Below are 23841 nucleotides of genomic sequence, written 5' to 3' on the forward strand. Positions count from 1 at the left end.
TATTAAAGTGCAGAATGCATGTTCAGGCGGTTCTTTGTTGTCAGATACACCTGCTTAAGTCTTAAGCCATTCCTGTTAGGGCTTAGATCATTAGGTGAGAATTTTGCCAAAAAAAAATTTGCCTGCACTTCCAGAATGAAAAAAAAGAAAAGAGTCGAAAGCTGTCACTGGGGCAAAACCAATATGCCTAAAGCGTCCATATTGGTTTCTAAGGTGCATATATTAATCCCTAAAAGGTACAAAAGTGTACCTTTTAAAAAAATACAACCTCAGCAGCAACTTTTGTACCTTTTTTTCTGAGAGTGTGGCTTGTCCTGACAGAATGTTAATCATCTACATACTGCTACATACTGAGATGTCTATGGATGCTCTTTATAAGCTACTTAAATACATTTATATTAACATATATTTATATGTTTTATACAAAAACAAGCTTTTTTGAAATATTATTCTTAATATATTATATTATATTATATTATATATTTATATAATATATATATAATATATATTATATTATATTATATTATATTATTCTATACTTAATTTATAAAAGATAAAAGATAAAACTGTTTTTAATATTTAGAATAATAGGAAATATTTATTAAGTACCAAACCAGCATATTGGAATAATGAAATGAGTAATTATTATTATTATTTTAAAACATAAAAAAAGAAAACAGTTATTTTAAACTAATATTTTACAATATTAGTGCTATTAAAATATTTTAGAGCAACTATAAATATAGCAACTGCAAATATTGATTTGCAGAGACTGTTTCTGTTTCTTATTCTTGTTTTAAATCAATGGATGTACCTGAATTGCTCAAATAAACCAATTCACAGAAATAATAATAATAATAACAAATTGCCAGATGGTATTTTACAGAAGAGCATGTTTCATTATTGCCTTATATGGCAAAAATAGCTATTACGATTATTAAATAATGTCTTGCTACAGAAAAGTGTAGTTAAGTAAATAATGTTGCTAGTTTCAGTCTAACAAATATATGCTGATTCCTCTGGACATGTCTTGAGTCAATGTGCAGCTGTGTTTGAGTTTTACCATGTACACTGTTACTTCCACTCTCAGTAATGTTCTGCGTCTCAACAGCAGCCCACCATCTGCATTCTCACACATACAAACAAGCAGACGTACATATATTACCGAGCTTCTCCCTTCAGGCAGCCTTGGAGAAAAACGATACCATAGCGCAGAGCATTTTGCACATGCCTTCTCGGACAGTTCCCACACTCAAAGCTGTCTTGGGGTGTCTGACCTTTGCCAAGTGCACCGTCCCCCTGCCCCCTCCAAACTCAGCTCCTCTCCTCCCCTTCCCAAGGCCCTCCGGTTTGGACAGCTGCAGCCAAGCTGGCCGCCTTGCTCGTGGAAAACATCCGCCACACATGGAGTGCTTCGGTTGTGGCCTCTCTGCCAGAGAGAGAGAAGGAAGGAGAGAGAGAAAATGAGAGAAGGGTGGAAAGATACCGCAAGTGTGTGTGCGTGCGTGTGTGTGTGTGTGTGGGTAGCACTTTTCCCAGCCCTGTGGACACATGTCTGCCCGCCTCCCCTGTCACCCTCTCCCCGCGCACAGATCCCAGAGTTCATAGGCCTAATCCCCTGCAGCATGGCTCCAATTTAAGGCCTCCCCACCGTCAGAATGTGGAACATAAACAGGACTGAGGTTACATGCTGCAGCCCTGCCTCTCCTTGCGCCTGTGCCTCGGCCCGGGCCCTCAGCCAGCACTCGCCATCTGACATTCATTCACTTTTGAAGCTGGCTGCACTCCACTGTGGTTTGTTTTTGTTTTTTTCCTTTCCTAACCATTAGGTAGCGCAGTCTAATGTTTTATTTTTTTTTATTCTTCCTTTCAACTTCCTTGACTTCGCTATAAGGTGTGTTTTTCTTCACACAAAAGTCTAAATTCTGTCACCATTAACTCCAAACCTATTTATGTATACATTTACATACTAAATTTGTTATTATTTTTTATCATCATTACTATTATTATTTATCTCTTTCTTTCTTTTTAATATAGTTTTATTTATATATAAATTATATAGCAGCCTATATATATATATATATATATATATATATATATATATATATATATATATATATATCTACTCTGCATTATGACACCTAAGAATAAAGTGTTACCTTACATTTATATTAATATTTATTATTTTTATTTTAAAAAAAGATCAAAATGGTCTAATATTATTTTGGACCCCACTGACTTCAGTTACTTAGACAAAAATATAGACAGTTGAATCATTCCTCGAAATGACTCTTTTTCTTTTCCCACAGAGAGAAAAAAAAACAAAAATAAATAAATAAATAAAATAATTCATTTGTGTTTGGAAATGGCATAAGGGTGAGTAATTTACAACAACATTTTTTATCCTTTTAACTCTTTCCCAGGAACCCCCAATTTCATCGTTTGGTTCAGAATAGCTTGTTTCCTGTTTCTTCACCCCCTCTTGTTTGCGCTGATAAAACTGGTGTGAATACAGAAGAGGATTACTTTGAGATCGAGGCTTAAAGCAGTACTTTATGATAGGAACCTTTTTGATATTGCAATGACATTGCATCATATTTCTGTTTTGGCATTCATAACCTTGCAACAGTAGAATATGACAGTTAAAAGGAGTTACATTTTATCCTATGCGGCTCTACAGAGCTCACACAAACCCTGCAATGATTCCAGCACAAACATTTGTAAAGAAAACATTTGGTGATGATTGTAAACAGTAGTATTGCTCACTTACTTTCACTTTAATGGGAAGTAGTTTGCGCAATGTCTCTTAAAGGGATAGTACACCAATAACATAAAGCTCTGTCTTTATTTAGCCACCCTCTAACATTTTTGTCCTCATTGTTATTTTGGCTCCCCAATGAATAAAATAGACATTTTTCGAAATATCTTACTTTATGTTCCACGGAATTTGGAATGACATTAGGATGAGTAAATAATGAAGGCATTTTCATCTCTTTACTTACTGAGCAGAATAAATTTAGCTCATGCTTTTAGATTTTGCCTGAGATATTATCATTACAAATAGCATGTAAATAAAGATAAAATTAAAAAACGAATTTTGTTTTGTATTAAAAAAAACAGTTGAATTGATTAAGGTTACTGCAAAGAACATGATCTACTGATCTTCTTTTCCAGTACGCATATCTCATGAGACCCTCTGAACATGAATCTCAAGCAAACCCTGTAAAAGATGTACAGAACTAACACAGCGCTGCAAGTTGTCGATATAAAAAGATCAAAACAATGACTTGTGAGTGTTTTCTCCCCCGCGTGGCCCTTTCTGAAGCGTGGGTCACACCGCGTCGAGGTTACGGCAGAACCCACTGGAACCTCAGACTTACTTCAGATCACATACAAGCTGCTCCAGCTCAGGCACATCAAAACCAAACTCATCCCGATGCAGATTTCCTCCACAGGCCCACCGGGAACCACCACTACGAGGTGCTGCACCCCTAAACTCACCCCGCTCTGAGAAAGTGCCTGGGAAAAAAAAAGTGGGCAGCTTTTTGCTCAGAGCTCTCAGCTTAAGCCTCCCCAGTGCCAAAAGCTTTCATGATTTAGAAGTCTGGCACTTGTTTCATACCTTCTGGCTACAAGCAGTTGAAACACTGCTCCTTTTTACTTTACTGAAGGCAGAGAAAAACCTCTAGAGAAATCCATGTCCAGGTTTTAAGTTGCTTTATTGGTGATGCTGGTCTTTCGCTCATGCTGCAGTTTTGGTGCTTAAAAATAATATTTGTGATTATATAATCTCTAGTGTACTCCATGAAGTTTGGAAGAGGGCATTATTGTGACCTTTAGTGTGTACTCCCTCTATCATTTCTGCACTTTTCCCAAAACTGAATATTGTTTTTTGTGCTTGTATAAAAGCAGAAGTGCCATGGTTAAGAGTTTTTAAATTTTATAAGGTCACTAGGATAATATGTGCTTGACCACTCATTTTTTTCTGCACACGTTTGTTGAATAGTTATGCTAGTATTGATATTGACTTTTCCTTTTGAATGTCAGCATTTTTTAGACTTGCATCTGAACAGTTTTGAGGTTATATATATATATATATATATATATATATATATATATATATATATATATATATATATATATATATATATATATAAACTGCAAATATGTTTAGGTTTTATTATAAAAGAAATGATGGTAATAGTGATCTGTGATGTTTTATTAGATTCTAAGCTATTTAAATATTGTGGTTCAACTAAAGTTAAAGTTAGAACTGTTTTATGTTTATAATCAATTAATATTTATTTAAATATTTTGAATTCATGGAATTTTAGTGAATCTTTATGACTGGGATTCTATTATTGTGTTTGTCTTATTAAACTTTCCAGATGCATACATAAAAAATCTCCTTTTGTGTAGTCATATACTGTATATACCCCTGTAAAAATTATAACATATATTTTAACATTATGCATTTTATAAGATTTATTTTTATATGTATAATTTTTTAATACTCTGCAACATCAGGAATCTTTCCTTATTCTACTTTGTTTTGTTTTGTTTTTCTTTTTATTTCTATGTTCTTCATTTATTTATTGTGAATATATTAACTGCACTTTTAAATAATTGCATTTGTTCTTTAATGAAATAATGTGGTTGTGTAAAAAGGGTTTTGCTTGGTCCTTGATGCTAATTTTGTCTAATCCCATTTAGTTGATTGTCACCTGATTCATTAATAGTCCCAGAGTGGGAACAGCTCATTGTAGAACACAATGAAGCAATCTCTTTTCATGAACAGGAGACTAAGTGTAAAACTAAGTGTCTGTATTCACAGCTTCGCATTATCTCATATGATAAATGTTCTCATCTATAGTTATTTCTTCTACAGATAACTTGATTACCTCGTTTCTGCACAGCAGGGACTCAAAGGCACCCCACTAGGGGTTCTGAGAGTTGACCATCTGCTGGGGGTCTCTTTACCCCCTGGTCTGGTCCTGGAGCTGACATTTCACACGGGTGACACTGGCGATAAGCTGGGTGCCCATCTCCCATCTCTCTGGGTTGAGAGAACTTATGTAGATTGTGTTTGTAGACACAGTAAGCATGAGGCCATTCGGATGGCCACTCTTTGTTAGGCATAGAATGAACAGAGATGTCTGTTACTGTCATTTCCTTAGATTTAGGATGCAAAATTTTAATTTTATTAAATTCTAAAATTGTTTTAAAGCAACTTAAAATACTTGTTTCAGTAGTCAGCCAGCCAGAGATGATTTCCTTAAAATGGTCCAAATAGCAATTGTCCAGCTTGTAATGATTACATTGTAATGTTTGAGAGTTTTATATGTCAATCGAAGGCTGGCATCATTTGGTGTCTTTGCAAGTTTTGGCATTGTCTGAAATCTTTGCAAAAGCTGTTTTTATAGACTGTGGTTTAGAAATATTGTCCAGGGCTCTTGGAATGGCTAGGGTGGCTACATTTTTACTCTCTCACTTGCAAAAAGAGCATGAAAATGCCCATTTCCTAACCTTTTAGACTTTCTTGTGTGGAACACAAATTATACTGAAGAGTGTTTCAACTGTTTTTGTACATGCAATGAAATCAAATAGTGGGTGCAAACAACACAGGGCTCAACTGGACAGGTTTAAAATGACACAATGGTGAATAAATGCTGACATTGTTTCTTCCATTTGGACAGTTAATATTTGGATACATGTGTCACAGTCATAGTAAAAGCATAAAATTCAGACAAGGCCTAATGAAAGTAAGAAATCCATATTTCACCCTATATACTTTATGTGTCCTTTTGATTTTTGTTTTGATTAATAGTCCATTTCATCACTGTCTCTGATACCTGCCACAACCAATAAGGCACAAAAACGATGGGCTGTGGCAGAACTAACTTAATTCTTGTCATCCGCCCCTTTGCAAGGTATGGGAAAAATAGCGTGGTCTGAAGTTTTTGGGATGAGAGAAGCACTCTGAATGGGGAAAAGGAGAAAGGAGCTGAAAGGAAAAGGAACTCAGTCAATGGAAAGGGGCTGGAATGGATGAATAAACCAATACCCCCGTCCACAGTGTTGATATTTCCCTCAATGGCTCCTTCTAAAGTGAGCATTTTAAGCCACCCCGACACACTAAATTTGCCCATTGTGGAAGGAGAGGCCCCTGCCTCTCGAAAGACTAGGTAAGGAGGCACTGGGGGCAGATGGAACCTGCCTATCACCTCAATGGCGCCTTTCTACCCCTGAGCCTCCCTGCCATTCACTAGGCCCAGTGGGAATGTCCCTGGACCTGGCTCTTTGGTAGCAGCCCCATACAATGAGTCTCTCTAGCGAGGTTGAATGTGGCCCCATTGTTACACCCAGGGCCATTAAACCACCTCCTGGGCAAACAAGAGCGTCCCTCTTCCTTTATGAAGGCCGAAGAAGCAACAAAGAGAGGAGTCATCGAGACAGAGAGGGGCTGGCCTTTGTTTGGTGTCTTTTCTGAAGGTCTTCAATGGCTGAACTGGGAAGGGGAGGCTTCTGTTTGGTCTTTAGCCTGCCCATATTGCTGGACACTGTTGTTTGGTAAAGCGGAGATGTGAAGTTAATTGACTGAATGGCCCCTAAACGCCATGCCACAAATAATTCGAGAGGGCAGAATAAACGTATTGTGTACCAATAAGTTCCCACTTCTCTCGCATGGGAGAAATTCTAGCTGGACTCCCTAAGGGTCAAGAAACATTAATGGCTGTTGAGAGTCCAGGGGAAAAATAATACCATGTTAGTTGTAAAAAAGGACAAAATTAACTCTCTTTGCATGCCAAATGTACTTTTATTGGATACAAAGACATAGTAATTAAATTTTTAAAGGAATGTTCCATGTTAGATACAAGTTAAACTAATTTGACCGCAAATTTGTAGATGTATAATCTTACCTCAGTTTGTGTTGAGATTACATTGAGGTGCTTACAGTTGTAGTAGTGGAACCATTATTTGGAGAATTGAAACACATAAATAAGAACGTTGTCTGTTTTTTTTTTTTTTTTTACAGTCGTTTTAATGTCCACAGTATTGCATTGTTATGGATTCAAATTTACACATAACTTTTATGTACTTTTTTTCTACATTAAAAAACATGCTAACACATATTGTCTACATCTTGTGGCTGTACTGTTGAAACATTGAGTATTTTGATGCATCTATTTAACTTTATTTTCAATTTAATGCCACAAATGCTTATAGTTAACTTTTAAACATCACTAAATTCAAAATCCTCCAATAATGTTTCATCTTAGCAATGCTAATGTTAGATGACCCCACCGTTACCTCAGTTATTCAAGGATTACCTGCTGACGCTGTCATCCAGACGGCAGCTATTGCTAAGTAGAGACGCTGGTCTCCAGACGAGTAGAAGTCTCCCCGTACTGGCTCTCTGCCACCTTGCCCTCAAGCCCGAGGCCTAATCGAGTTATCATATCAACAAATCTCTCATCAGGGGCCCACGTCTGACACCAGCAGAAAGAGAGGCCAGTCGACGACTAATTTCCAGCAGCAGGATGCTAGAGCTCGCCTGCCAGGCGAGATGAAAAGTACCTGCAGACCCCAGTCGAGCTGCCCTCACCATCCCGCTGGGAGAGCACTCACGCTGGGCACCATGCTGGGGCTGTTATTCGATTAGCTGCAGCGCTAAGTGGGGAGCTCCATTCTACATTCTGAGAGAGCAGCTAGCCTCCCACAGGGCTGACGCTCATCTCAACTATGAAGGGGCGAACGTGGAGACAAGGCGAATCAAAGGGAGTGTGCAACTATAATCTGAATAAAAAGGCTGTCTGTGATTTTGTAATGAGTGGGTTCTTGACACCGAAGACAGCTATAGTGCGGCTTTCATCAATGATTGCAGTACAGTAACATCGAGATCAAACCTGCCCTTTGAGATTTTTGGACTGCACCCTTAATGCCGCATCACAAATTTAACTAGCAAAAGTGCATAAATAAATGATTGTATGTAAGTCTAGAAAAATGTAATAACATAAACATAATATTTATGCTGACAAGTAATAATAAAGCTACAATACTAATAAGCGGAATGAGTTCTGAATGACCTCTCGCTGTTTTGGTCTCTTACAGCAGCGCGTACAGTTCTGTTTCTCTAAGAATGAGTGCATGAAGAGAGGTGGCAAGTGAGGGCCCTCAAGTTGACCTGACACTCTTCTGATACCTGCTGTTTCACACAAAGGGAGCCAATCCCAGAACTCTTCAGAATAAAGCCAAGCAGATAATGAGAGCACTACGGCTCTCGCCTCTGTCGCCCAATGGCCACTTTGTGTGCCATGAATAAGATTTATACTCCAGGAGTCATTATTCGTGAGACTATTTTTCTTGGGCTCACTCTTTTTGTAAGAGTATTCCTTTTCTCTCTCTCTCTCTTTTTTTTACAAGTTGAATCACGGAGATGCCCGTCAAGCATTGCAAATTGATTATAGTCTTAAACATTTATTAGATTACCACGGCCGGAGCAAACAATCAAGAGGGTGAGAGCTGTCAAGTGGCCTGGAATTCCACTATACTCTTGTCATTAGTATGCTCGCAAGTTTCAGCTCTCCTTCCTCATTCCATATCATACATATACATATGCCTAGTTGGAAACTTTTTTTGAGCATATTTTTGACACATTTCTGTATACACTATATACCAATGTTCAAAGGTTTGATGTCAATAGTTTAGTTTTTTATTTATTTTTGTCTCTTATGCTTTAATAAACAACATATTGTGTCTATCTATCTATCTATCTATCTATCTGTCTATCTGTCTATTTATCTATCTATCTATCTATCTATCTATCTATCTATCTATATATGTGTGTGTATGCATGTATGCATGTGTATGCATATATATATATATATATATATATATATATATATATATATATATATATATATATATATATATCTACAGTATATGTGTGTGTCTGTGTGTGTGTGTGTGTGTGTGTGTGTGTGTCTATCTACCTATTTATCTACCTATACCTATACCTATACCTATACCTATACCTATAGATAGATATTATTATTATTTTAATATTATTATTTAGTTTTAACCTAATCAAAATAATCCAACTGCAGTTTGATTGGCATTAACTGGAATACACAATGAAAAAACTTGAATTTTGAGTTTTCGCAAATGTTTCATATATTATTCAAAATCGTATTATGCCAAGGGCATTTCCAAACTTTTCGAGTCAAATATACCACAATAGTCATTGCACGATACAAATTAACATAAACTTGACAGCACCCATGCAATTATGTTATTTTTTCCCGCCTCTTATACCCTCACACACTTTCTGTGGCACACCAGTGCAGCCATATAGCTCTCAGTGGCTTGCAGGGTGAAATAGATTTTTCTCCCTCCATTATCCACCATTTTAATCCCATTTTCATCTCTCTCCTGTCACACAAAGAGAGCTGGCATGGCAGGAGCTCATATAGTTCTCCTCTGAGCAGGCATGCCATCAGGGTTATGATTAGAATGTCAGAGCGACTACGAGCCGGCCTGCTGTTCAGAGGTGGACTAGCACACACTGCATCTAAAGCCTGAATCCTCTCCAACCTGCCATAAGGCAAGTCCTCTAAAAAAAGGCTAAGAGCACCCCCACCTCACACATTTAGCTCTATCTTAAGAAAATGGGGGTGCTCAGATGTGCTCTTCTTTTCAAATGTGATTTTCAATCACAGTCCAGGGATGCTGAGGCCTGCAAATCTGCCACCTTGAAAAGGCTGAGGGAAATGGATGGAGGTCTGTTTGAAAGGACTGTTCACAGAGCACATGGAGAACTGCTCCATCAAAAGGTGGCACTGCCAAGACCCAGGACAAGGCTCTTGGAGTTAATCCCTAATTAGCTGAATCAGCAACAAAACAAAAGTGAGCCAACAATTATTAGTTTAGAGAGTCTGTGGGAATGAAAAGCAAAGTCCAGTGGGAATCATTATACATTGACTTCGAAGCCAATGAGTCACATATAGTTCAACAGTTAAGAAATGGCAAGACCTAAGATAATTAACCCAAACAAACTATTAATTTTAAAATGAGACAAGGGGGCAGGCACAGGAAAGATGAATGAATGAACCACGATCATCAAGAGTCTTGCAGCTGTCTGACTTAAAGAGTGAATTTCCTTTCTTGGTTGCTTTATAACCAGTTGCTTGATAACAACAAAAAAACACATCTGGGGTGTTTATTTAAGGTGCCATGTTTGGCACTTTTAGCTGTAATTTAAATAGTTAAAGATTTGAAAGATTCTTTAATGGATTTTTGAGGTCAGAGTTCTGTGTAAAACAAGTCAGACTTTTGTGTCATGAAAGAGAAGAAGCAGAATCAGTTTCTGACGTTAAACAAGACATTTAACCCCTATTTGCTGTAGCATTTGTTTTAAAATAATGACTAACCATTTGCTAAAATTCTTCTGGTTGGCCTCTGGTTATGTTAAGAATAAATACATATTAACAGTTAATGTTTAATGCAACAATGTCAACACAATGACTGATTTGCTCAGCTTTCATTACATTTATAAAAAAAATATTACATGCAACTTATTTAATATATTTCATTGCATTAAAGTAATATAAAGATGTATATTTAAAGGTATATTTTGTTTTATATTGAAGTAATATTTAAATGTATTTTATTCGTTTCAAGGATGCGTTAAAAATCCAGTCAAAGCAGTTATCAGACCACTTGTCACTTCAGTGCCTAGTGTTTAAAAACTCGAGGGCCCTCAACTCTTACGGTTCAGAACACAAAGCATGGAATGTGCCCTCGCCGAAGGAGAGTACGTGGAAGGACTTCGCCCATCTCTGTCGTATTATGGTATGGGGTAAACACACTTGTCTGCCGCTGGTGGGAAAGCTATGCCTAGCTTGGCGTGGGGCAGGAGGGGGTGCGTGGGGGCTCTTTGAGTTTTTGTATGGGAATGTGTGGTTACTCAGTGAGACTGCTTTGAATGTGAAAGAGCACCCACCTCGGAGAGACAGCCCAGGCGGCCGGCCCATGAAAGACGGGTTGGCAGCTGCACGGCACGAAACCAATGTGACTGTGATGGGGCAGCACGGGGAGCATGCAGTATGTGGCAGAACCCTCCTGGCACCTCACGCCAGCTCCACTTTCCACGCCGCTCACTCTCCACCCCGGGACCTTCACCAACAACCCCTCCAGACCCTGGCCCGCACCCTCAGTAATCCCACAGGAAAAAGGGGCTATGCAGGTGGTCCCCTCTGACAGCCCTGACTCTACTTGGCGCTTACGCGTCCCTGCCTGCCATCGGTCTATCCGTGTACAGCTGAAGCAGAGCAATGGGATGCTTAGATGACAGATAAAACACTTTTTCAGAGAAGCGGCTGGGGAAACATGATGCTCTACACCACAGGGATTTCTTCTGCTCTTCAAGCTCCATTAGTACCTGATGCAGAGCCTTTTCTAATTTTGCTGCTTCTTTTGTCTCTCCCTGATCTTGTCTGAGCGGGTGAAAGGTTTAGATGTTGAGGTTAAATAGGCATTATTCTCTCGGTGCTCTCAAAAGCCTAATAAGGGCTCTTCCTTTCTGTGTAGGTCCCTCTGGTAGTGGTCTAGAGAGAATTTTGAGCCATTGAGATCCTCTCAAGAGCCACTATCAACAACACGTTCACACATGATTATTTATGATCATGTGCCTCTGGAGAATTTGAAAAGACTCTCTTTTTTTTTGTTTGTTAAATACTGAGCAAGAAGAATGTTGTTCATGTTAAATGGAAGTTGGGAATATTGCACCCAGTGCTAACCAATTTATTTGTAAATCTAAAAAAAAATATATATATATATATATATATACAGACACACACACACACACACACACAACAAAATTGCACAAAAATTCTAAAACTGATCACACTAAAATTATTCCTTAAAGACAACATGTTTGCATAGTTACACTTTCAGATAAACATCATTTACCCCACTGGAGGGGAAGATTTTTTGTAATTTTTGTAAATTTTTTGTGTATATTTGCCATACAAAACTATCATGTGCTGTAATAAGACTTGAAATAATTAGTACAAACTGTTGTAAAAAGCAGTAATACTACCATGGCAATAGGTCAGATTGAATTATACAGACCGCATTTGTGTGTAATCATAGATTAATATCCTAACTACCTTATGCGAGATGTTCAGAACAGATGCTTCAGGTGTGAGATAAACTGGAAGTTTAGTGAATTTGATCATGTCAGATGGACAGCGGGATGTGTGTGTGTATGGTTCTGCTTAAGTGAGCCTGAAGAATCCGTGTGGATCTCTTGCACTGGGAGAATGAGCTCCTTTCATCACTTGTAGTGTGCCGTTTCTTTCTCACACAGGAAGTTTTAAAAAAAGATTGGATGCAGGCTTACTATCTCTTCTCCCTCCCCCACAAGTCTCTCCTTTCTGTACAATAAAGGTAAGAGACACACAGACTTAACCAACAACCCATGTTACATGATGGCTTTAATGCCATGGATACAGAATTTTTTGTTATAAAGTAAAAGACCGTGTAGTGTAAAATGTGTGTGTTGTTTATGCTACATTGTGGGGATATATATACAGTATATATATATATATATATATATATATATATATATATATATATATATATATATATATATATATGATATGGTTGGCTGGCTATCTTTCCACCCATTCTTCCATCCATCCGCCCATCATAAATATAGTGTTTTCAGCTTTTTTTATGTATGGCTATTTACTGGTCACTTTCAGACTTTAAAAGAAATGCAGAAGTGATTCTTTTATTATTAAGATTCTTTTAATATTGCTATAAATTATTTTAAGTTTCTAAAAGCACATGAGAAACAGCGTAAGGGAGAGTAAATTGCGACAGAATTTGAACTGTGTGAACTATTCCTTTCAATAGAGGCCTGCAGTTGTTGTAAGGAAATTTCTGTCCGTTTTTTCCCAGGATATAAGGACTTGAAATATTTTGGGCTTCCTAAGGAACAAGGCAGCAAATAACCCCTTGGGCCCTATCAGTGAAATCTACACCACACAATGATTTCACATTCTCTGTCTGTGTTTTCAGTGACCACCTGTTCAGTTTTCTGCTGAGGACTGATCTGTGTCCGACCCTATTGTAGCACTCCAATATTCTTTACATCTATTACTGGCCAAGAAACTAAAGCCTTTTCCAGTTTCCCCCCATCATTTTATGGAGCTTTACTATCATTTCACCATGGTTACATGTCTTTCTTCACCCTTTAACCAGACAAGCGGCGCAGAGGAAAAAGTCTTGTTAGATTTCTATATGTCTGCCCGGCTGTCTCGTATAGTACGACATGCTGTCTAAGAGAATTCTGGGAACTACAGGAGTTTGCTGCTGCCACTACAAAAGGTTTAGATTTACAGGGATTTTTTTTTTTTGGGGTGAGACTGCAAAATAGACTGTAACACCGAAACGTTTATAAAAGGGGGCTTCAGTTTTAAAAGTTTGGTTTGAAAGAAAGCATGTAGATTCCACCAAATGTCTGTAAATGAAAGCAAGGGTCTTTATTGCACAGCACATCTACATTTTACTGCTGACTGCATTGATATGCAAGACAGAAGATGTACAGTGTAGAGCCGAAAGGAATGTCCATATAGTGAATGTGGTGTGTTTATATAGGTGTTTGCATTCGAAACCCAGATAGACTGTAAAGTATACATTTCTAATAGGATGCAGAAGACCTCTAAAAATACACAGGTGTGCCATGCCGCTAAATGAATGTGTAGGCACTGATTGGATATGTCTAAGTGGTGAAACACTGGCAGTGATGCAGAAACAATTGCATCTCCTGCCATCTGAATCAAATTGGCCTTGCTTTCAGTAGGCATCACGCAGTCTTTAGAGTTACACAGAGATGGTAACACGACTTGACTATTATTAATATTTTCCTAGGCCTCATACATAGAAAGCTCACCTAAATTATGCTAATCAAGGCAGATTTTGACCTAAAAGGGAACACAAACGGAATGCCTCCAATGCCTTCTTCAGACGGGCCACTGCTCAAAGGAGGATTATAAAAACATTAGTCACAGAATCCACATTTCAATGACGCCACATATTTCAAGTCACTGCTGATTACTCTGACACCGTTTGTAGAGGGTTCTGGCTTTCAGGGGGAAAAGGAAGCCACATTGCAATGCGCTGAGGCACATGGGAACAGGATACTCGGCCTCCCCCTTTTCCTCCACTCTAGTGAAATGATAATATTTTGTCTGCTTTAATAATGGATATTTTTAGACTGTTTAATGTGTTTTGATCTATGGATGGCCCATGGCAAGTTCCATTTCCACTGGTCAAAGGGATAGTCTACCCAAATATCATAATTATGCCATCGTTTACTTCACCCTCTTGTCATTTCATACAAAAGATGATATTTGACTTTTATTGCATAGCCAAAAATTAATTATAATAATAACAAATAATAAATAAATATACACTGTATATGTTATGAAATCTTAATTATTTTGAGGATTTTGATTTTCTTTAATTTAGTTTTTTATTTGTTTGTTTTTTACTGAAGTATAAAAATGTATAATAAAAAAGTAATGAACAAGTAGTATGAAAGTAATTTGAAATATCAATAAAGTTATTAAATGCTGTCTGTAGTCGTTTTCAGGAAATGTAGTTAGAAATACATCACCAAACAATTTTTAAATTTTTTTAATCCTTATTACAGCAATATCACTTTTCTTCGCCTTGACCAAGATGCAACTCGGTCCCGCTCCAGGCAATGAAGGTGATCTGGAGGCCATCTTAGTTTCCACGGTTACTCGTGCACCACTGGAACAAGTCCACATTTCAGTGAAGGCCAGGTGAGTCAGCTTCAACTGAGAATTAACATTTCGCACAAAGAGTATACTGTAAAACTATTGAACCAGAAGTGTAAAAAAACATCTCATATGTTTGCACAGGTTTGGTTTTCCTCCCTTTAATAAGAACCATATCCAGTTTTAGATTTGCAGTATGTCTTTGTAGCCACCAGGGGGCATTAGAAGATTCTGATACAGGACTCAATTACCTTTTGAGCATGCTTGACTGCCCAGCAACTAACTTTTGTGAGAAAGAATGAATACAATACAAACATAAGTAACCCTCTTAAAAAACGGACATTCAAAAGATGCGACACACGTGACGCAACCTCAGCGTGCCCACCCCTACCAGTCTCATTATGTCTGATGCAAAAGAGCATCGGCAGAACAGCAGCCTGTGGGTGTCAGATCAGAGTACCTTCCCAGAGTGATCGCTGGCAAGAATAAAAGCTCAGCGGTGGATCTGAAAGACAAGAATGTAAATAAACACACAGACAGTACGGCACTTTAATGGCTTGTCACACTAGTGCACTATCGCACTGGCCAGCAATGTAGCGGTCCCGCCACTGGTTTTATACAAGAAAGGGGATTAGCCAGTGGCCCACGGAAGCATCTCTGCGGCTTAAACCATTTTGCGTGGACGGTGTGAGAGGCGGTGGGATAATGCCATTTTACATCCCTGTGTTTCAGAAGCTCGTGGAACCTTTAGCATGATTTGAGCCTCTCTATCTGGTACAGCAAAGTCCAGAAGAATGACAATGGGAACGAAACGTCACCTATGGGCGAGATTTCAGAGTAAAAGCACCACCTAATCTAAAGGGAACAATGCAGACAGAAGCGTGCGATAATTTGACTCTGGGATTAAAACGGTGTGTGTTCTGTAAGATTGTAGTACACGAGTTGAAAAACGAGCTGTGCTTTAAAACATTTCCTGGAGGTGATATTGGACAAGTTTTTGGAAGCGGGAACACAACTGCAGCCTCTTGCATGTGTATGCGTGTCTGTGCGTACATACACGTCCGGGATTCCCAAAGGTCCTGTGATGGACATCAGTCAAGCCTATCACAGGATACACGTGTCCTCACACCTGCTTGAATCCTTTTCATCTTTTGAAGTTCATATCCGTCTCTCCTTGACCAAAGAAACCTTAGTGTTGGATTAGAAGGAAAAGGGTCTGTGAAGTGTCAGTATTCACACAAATACAAAACCACCAGAGAAATCAGACATCCAGAAAGGAAATGTATTGATTTTATTGTACTTGATTTACAGGAAAAGAACTACTAAAGCAAACAATAAGCGCAGGAGAGCAACTGCACATTCAGTATTATGTAACTGGTCGATCCGTTATTAATTAGAAGATACACAAGATACCAATGGTGTTCACGGACGGTGTTTTATACCCTGCACTTTATGTCTTTACATATTTGTCTTAGCTATGGAGAAGCTTTTTGATGAAAGGTATAACTTAACAATATAACAACAGCTTCAAATGTATATAAACTCCGACATCTAGGGTCAGTAAGTTTTCATTTATTTATTTATTTGTCTGTTTATTAATGGATTTTATTTTATTAGTAATTCATTATTATTAATACTTTTGTTCAAAACACATGAAAGTGTGTCAGTGTTTACACAAAAATATTAAGCAGCACTACTGGTTTCAACATAACATAACAGGAAATGTTTTTAAACATCAAATCAGCATGTCAGAATGATTTATGAAGGGCTCTGTGAAATTTCAGACTTGCCATTTCAGAAATAAGTTCCATTGTTAAATATTTACAATAAAATAATTTACAGTTACAATTGTAATCATTTTCACGATATCACTGCAGCACATGTAAAAAAAATCTTAACAATCCCTAAAGTTTTAATATTAGCCAGATATTACATACATTCCCATTAGCTTGTTATACAGAATAGCAAGCCACATTGAGCCAAAGCATTTCAATACTAAGTGTATTGTCTGAGCGGTACATTTTTAACGATCTCCTTTTTGCCATATAGGCAAAATAAATGTATTCCTTTATTCCTTTTTAAGAATTCCCATGAAACTCTATAGTGTCTGTGTATTTGTTTTCCTTTAACTTTAAATGCCGCAGAGCTTTTGCCATCTAATGTGCCAAAAGTGTCACTTTGATTACCCATTGGTCATTCACATTAATCCTTATTTGCTCCTGTCAAGAATAAAAGCCCTTGACCATGGCTGCTCCTGTCTGACAACTTGAAGAAGTTGTTCAGAGGCTCTCGATCTCGAACCAAGTTAAGCTTTATGTTTATCTAAAAGTGAAACAAGCCATGGTAATTAAACAGGCACTTTTTTGGCACGGTGTTCGTCACATTTTTGTTAGCAAGGTAATGCGTTCAAGGGTAAATCGAAGTAAATATCACAATGTGATCGACTCTCCGGCTTCTGCTTCTCTCTGCAGATAAAAACACTTAGCGCGTGCATAACCCCTACGACTCGATATTTAGGGAACGCGTTCGTCTTGTGGCGGCTTCCGTCTTTCCATCCTCCTTCCCGTCCCCTGCCCTCGTCCTCACGCACGCCTCCGCTGTCTAACTACCCACATGCTGCCCCAATCATCTCCGCTCTACCCCCCTCAGACGGGCCCTGTGCGTCAGCGCTTGCTGGCAGGCAGGCGGTGGGGTGTTTGGGCAAGCAGCGGGAGAGTTGATGCGTGTGTCAGAGAGACGCTCTCCACACATCCCCCGGCGGCTGGCAGTGCGCCGGCTGTGGAAGGGGTTCGCCTCTTCTCACGACCTCTCAGGTTCCTCAGCTCATCTGGGAGCTATTCATTTCCTGCCAGAAAACAGCCTTTCCCCTGCAACTGCAGGAGAGGGCGAGAGAGCGAAAAGGAGTGCGAACGGGAGAAAGAGGGCTGCGTAGCGAGTCCAGAGCTTGGTACAGCAATCCCTGTGCTTAAATCATAAATCCCAGGCTTGTCAGGGCTACAATCAAAGACGAGGCGGTAATGATGACGAGCTAAGAGAGAAAAAGGAGAGAGAGAGATAGAATGAGAAGAGAAGGAGAGAGAGGAGAGATCTTGCCATATGGTAACACTTAAGAGCCAAGGAGGAAGCAGAGAGGGGGCTTTCGTTTAGTCCTTTTATTTTTCTCCCTTTTCCCCCTTCTTTCTCCTCTCGAGCCTCTTGCGTTTGCACAGAGTGTGGGAAAAGTTAATTGACATGCGCGCTGGCTAACCCTCCGGTCGTGTTGTGACATGTGCACGGGCGCCCCGGCACAGTGGTCAGCGCGCCGGTAACCCGAGCCCCTCGTAAAGCTGGCCTCCAGGGGCGGGAAGGGGGGGGAAGCGCGACTGAAGCGGGTCGGGCGGGTTTTTCTCGGGTCGCGCCGCTCGCCTCCGAATCCAGCTGTAACCTTGGTATAAACAGGAAACGAATGCGTGGCCCGCCACAACATCGTAAATCCGCCGGGACGATGGCACGCTCGAAGTCGAGGTGGGCAAAAATAGGGTGACGAGATGAGCGTGTCCTCGCAGGCTTTTCTCTAACATGTGGTTTCGATCTCTTTGCTCTCGGCACCACAAAAGGTGTGATGGAAATTCAAAATGATTGCACTTATCCACACTTTCTGCCTCATAGCAGGTAATTGCAAACACCTGCAATGCCCCCTTCAAAGAATGGCCACACTGAAATAGCTACAGGCAACAAACACCTGGGAAACACGGGGATGCGTGAAGAAGGAAACGTTTCATCATGTCAAGTGTTTTCCTGTTTTAAACGAAAAAAGGCTGCGTGAGCTGTGTGAAAATATTTCTGCATCCTTAATGCTCACGCAGATACAACAAGTCAATTAGTACTCGTTTTTTAACTTAATAGGGGTACTTTATTATCATCATCGCTTATTAGGTGCATCAATTTAAATAAATAAAGACGTTTGTGTCACCTTGTCATTCTGCAAGAAATATGGATAGGTATTTCTAAACAACAAGTGTCCTATACTTCTTTTAACTGAAAGCGTTGACCAGTCCAGGTGTAGTTCACGTTTGAATTACTAGATGGCGCTAAATGGTCGTGTAATAAAACCGTTTCCAATCGTTTCTCTGCTGCTGAACCTTGCGTTCAGCTTCATCACGTTACAACCTTCTTGCTGGCTATCACACAAAACTTATAAACTGCATTCGGTAATGTTTGTGAACTGCCGCGATAAAATATTTAAACGTCTGTAAAGCGAGTTTTGCTGTTCGTTTTATCTTCATAACTAATTATAGCTGTAAAATTAAATACATCGCTTATGAGAATATTAATTTAATTAGATAGCTTTTAAAAACGTTCTTATGCGATAACAGAAAGTAGATTAAAAAAAACTTGTTAAACAATAAGAGTTTTGAGTTATAATTGTACATCTTAACAAAGTCTAACTTTAGAAAAAAAGGACCTGGGTTTCATTATAAATTAGTCTGGAAGTTTTTAGCCTATGATAAAGATAGTCGGCGTGGACGCCATATTTATTTTTCTCGAGGCTGCAAGTGACAGATGTTGCTATATTTTTGGTAAGTGTGACTTTCCACGCAAACCTAGTCACAGCGAAATAGGCTACTTAAAACGACTTTGGGCAACTCAGTGTAGCCTACATCCATGTAATGTGTGCCTCTAGCGTGATTTCACGCAAGTTTTCCTGAGTTTGTGATGTTAAATGATTAAGAGAAACACTGAGCTTCTTTGAAGACTGCAGCATGTTTGGTCTACACGTGCACGCGATGCGGCCCAAAACGTTGCTTGTAAGAAAAAGTAATTAATCTAAACACGGAGGCAGACGTTTAATTTTTAATATGTCATTTATTTATCTTCCAAAAAGAAGAAACTTGAAAGCGCATTCAACATATCTTTGGCATCACAACGTGGAAAAGATACCGCAAATATAAAAAATGCATCGAACGGAATTCAACAATACAAAACTTATTTCAATATGAACTTCTCTCCCTTTTGATCTATACAAATATAGTGCATCATCTCTTAAAACACATTTCATACAAAAAGAACAAAAAAAGTAACGCTGAACAAAGAAAACAAGTGTCGTTTGTCTTTAAAGAGTCTGTAAGAGTTTTTTTTGTTTTTCTTATTGTCTACCAAGGCCGCCAAACGGAATCTGACGTGACGGACGGTGCTCCCGGAGACACGGCCACCGGAACCGGTGTGTTGGAATTGTTGGCGTACACTGGAATAACGGGACCGTTTGGAGCAAAGGCAGCGTTGGGAATCAAAAAGGCGAATTGTCCGTCTGTTGCCGGCACGAGCTGGAAACCTCCGTATACTTTTGTTGCGTCAGAAGTCAAGTTGGAGGAAGATCCGCTTTTGCAGGGGACTCCGCAAGAGGCACAACGTTGGCTTGCTGAGTCGCGCTGGGGATCTGAACCATCGGCTGACTGAAGGATGGGTGAGGAGGCCCGGCAGGTATCTGGTGCTGTGTCGGATAATTCATGGCGTTGATCTGCGTCATGCAGCTGGCTAAGTGACCCAGCAGCCGGGTCCTGACCTCGGTGTTAACCCCTTCGCAGGTGGACAGGAACCGGGTCACCTCGTTCATGCATTCACTGAATCCAGCTCTGTATTTCCCGAGAACGGTGGGATCCGTGTTCAGGGCAGCTGTTTGGGAAGATGAGGGTGAGACATGCGGTCAGATCGTTCGGAGCAGACGAGAAGTCGTTTCTAAAACTGCTTGCAAACTAGTTTCTAGTTTAAGACAAGTGCAGAAAGCCGAGCTCCTGCACGGAAGTTCTCACAAAGTTCTCGTTAGACTGGCGACTTACCGGTCATTTGTGCTCGCTGCATGTTTCTAAGATGTTTCACTGTCATCTCGAGGATGTCCGCTTTCTCGAGTTTAGAGTGTCTGGAGCTCTGTGTGAAAACAGGGATTGATTTAGATATAGGCGCCTGTGTGATGAGACTCGTCAGCATTCAATCCAGATGTAATGCAAGGAACAATCAGACTTTCGGTAGGCTACTTACATCTTTTTTCAGAGCGTCCAAGATTAGCGTTTTCAGCTGACCCAAGCTCTCGTTGATCCTCGCTCTTCTTCTTTTCTCCATAATAGGTTTAGAAGACTAAAATGCAAAAGAAAAAAAAAATAAGTCAAAACCGTCTAACTACTTCGGGAACTATTTCTCAGCGCATCCTAGTGCGCGTATGCGCGCGGTTTGAAAATAAATGCGCTACGGTTCGGGATCAATACAAACCTTTCTATGCTCGGAAGCCGTTTTGGGTTTATCAGGTGTAGTGTTCATGCTCGCCGGAGTCGCGGCGACCGGAGAAGAGGAGTTTTTTTCCATGATATCGGCAGGCATCTTCTCTGGGAAGTATCCTTTGAGACGTATTTAAAAAGAAATCCTCTTGTATCTTCTACTGGAGCGAACGCTTTACGCAGATACAGTTCCAGATATGAATGGATATCCGCACGAAGTGTCCCGAGTTCAACTGGTGCGGCAATGATGTCACAGTCTCTGATTTCACCGTTTGCCAGCGGTCGTAGCAACTGCCTGCCTCAGCGCCGTGTTGGTCTTATTTATATCTCCGACTGCACGCGAACGGCTCGTGTGAAACTTCCCAAACTTTCTTTCCCACAGTAACTTTCTACCAATCAGCGTGAGGGACACGCGGCCCGAGGGGAGGATGGCTCGTGGTCGGCGCCCCTCCATTGGTTGTTTAGCGTTTGAGCGGGTGGCCAATGGCGCGCGGCCGGGTTTAGGGCACAACCGGGACTGCCTTCAATCATTCAGTTTACATATTAACACTTAAGAGCCAGTCTCCGCGAAGGAACGGCAAACTTTGTAATTATAATGCAATACACATATAGGTCCATTGAAACTAAGTAAAGAAACCGAAGAATGCATACATACGCCTTGCTCATCGCGGAAAGTATAATATAGTATAGTTTAAGACTATAGTTGAATATTGCGGCATTAATGTTAGAAAGGTAAATTGAAATGCGCGCGTGTTTGCCTTAATAAACCGCCTGTTGTTAAAACCGAGATGTGTATGTTAGAGTGTAACATTGTATGTGGTCTTAGATTTATAGCCTAAATCTGAGGGGAAAACACGAACGAGGAATGTTTTACTTCGACTCGTTTACTTCCTCTGTCAGGTTACACTGTAGGAAATCAGTTCAGCTTCCCATTACGCATTTTTTTCTCGTTCGAATTAAAAGTGGTTAAATATTTGCATAATTATCACCGCAGCCTTAAGTTTTTGATTCAACTTCGAAAATAATAATAACGCAGCACTTAAGTTTCGGCGCGAACATTTTCCTTTGTAGTTCTTCTGGCAAGGCAGCGGTGTAGCTATTTCTTTAAGCGCGTCGCTGCTGTTGGCATTTTGACATCTGTCGGCTCACGAGCGCTATTGTGAATGTGGAGCACGTGCCAGGATGTTTTATTACCTCGGTGGTTGAGGTTTGGCTGGCGGGCTAGGGGTGGCGGTGGTGGTTTACATTAGAGGGAAGGTAAATAGCAGCTGCTGTTCTAAAAGCCTGGGAAAACCACGCCCACCGAGAGCTCGATCGGGCTTATCGGAATGCGAGCCAGTGTGAAGATATTTCAGACCGAAAGCGCGCGCTGCACGGATAGCGTCCTTGACTCACTCTGACAGAGCCGGCTCTAATTTAGGTCATGATTTTATGATCCTCGCATGAGTTCGAAAACAAACGCCACAAAACACCGAATTCATTCACGCTTTTCTGCCCGTACTTCGTCACGTCCTTATGCGCGCGGTGAAAACGCAAATAACAAAGTCCAAGCGCGTTTTGCGTTTGACGGAAGTGTAGATTGCCGATCGGTTTCAGCACATTGCGCACGTTGCCATCTATCATAAACTAACAGACTTGTCAGTTAGCGGTCTGTCGTAATCCACTAAGAGTAAAGACTGCGCTTGGCGTGTGCGGTGCGGGTTGGCAGCCTTCTGATATGCACATTTACAGGGGTGAGAGTCTCCAGCTGCTGCAGACCCCGCGCGACACGTGGCGCGCAAGCGGCGGGGGAAGGCGCTGCTCCTGCCGGCTTCGCGCGCGTCTGCGGGACAGAGCGCCGGGGGTTCGCCTGCAGTTCACGAGCGTGATATATCATAGTGGCATGTTGCTGAACAGTCTGTGTTGTTATAAGCGTTTCTAATCACATCTACCCAGTTCGTGCTGTAAAACTCTACCGATGTTGATGCTAATTAACTGCTGTGGTAATAAATAAATAATAAACACGTAATTGCAATCAGATCCAAAAACAGCTACAGTTCGTGCATTGCTTTGATCACTTTTGCTTTACAGTAATGAAATGAGTTCGGTCAGTTTCAGCGTTGATGACTCTTAAATGAGCAAACTGAAAGAGAATATTTTCTTGTTTAATGTCATATGCATTTAATCTGCGTGTTTAAAAGTAACGTGGATGACCAAGCGTGTCTTCCATTTGAGTAGCTGCTATGAATGAAAATGTTTCCTATTTGCGTACACTTTTGATTTAAAATGCTCATGAAATGGGGGAGGTGATGGAGGGGTGGCATAACAATCATTTCGAACAAGTAAATTAGTGTTACTACCCACCTACTGTTACAGCCCACCCCAAAAGTGGGGGCTGATAGGAACAGACAGCACTCTTTGACTTCACACTTATTTGCACAGTTTAGGTTTAAGTAGAAGATTCGTAAACAGTGTCAACTTGAAGCAGGTAAATATGGGAATACAGTATCAAAATCTAAGACACAAAACACAGAGTTACAGACGAAATGTTTTACAATAAAAAGCAAGTAAATGGTTTTCTGCACATTTTTAATAAATAACAACTACTCAAAGTGCTCAACGTCGCATTTGTTTACACTGCGAAACAGATTCATCGCTCTTTCTCACACTTGTAAAGGACTCGCAAAACAAATGTATTGATGTCAAGCAGACAAAGACCGGTAGATTCAGAAACCTTTAGTCTCCGCATGAGTAACTTTCTCATGCTCGTGTTGCTGCGAGGGATCTAGAGGCTGCATTGA

General features: G+C 40.1%; 1 protein-coding gene across 1 annotated transcript; it reads right to left on the reverse strand.

Annotated features, from left to right (window-relative positions):
* Nucleotides 1-19638: 19638 nt before the first annotated feature.
* Nucleotides 19639-21375, reverse strand: LOC122346427 (transcription factor HES-1-like). Its single transcript, XM_043241039.1, is given in 5 exon segments — nt 19639-20190; nt 20193-20465; nt 20630-20717; nt 20829-20924; nt 21057-21375. Coding segments are annotated over 5 exon segments (810 nt in total). The 5' UTR covers nt 21165-21375; the 3' UTR covers nt 19639-19945.
* Nucleotides 21376-23841: the final 2466 nt, after the last annotated feature.

Source organism: Puntigrus tetrazona, chromosome 6 (assembly GCF_018831695.1).
Source record: "Puntigrus tetrazona isolate hp1 chromosome 6, ASM1883169v1, whole genome shotgun sequence".
Taxonomy (NCBI): domain Eukaryota; kingdom Metazoa; phylum Chordata; class Actinopteri; order Cypriniformes; family Cyprinidae; genus Puntigrus; species Puntigrus tetrazona.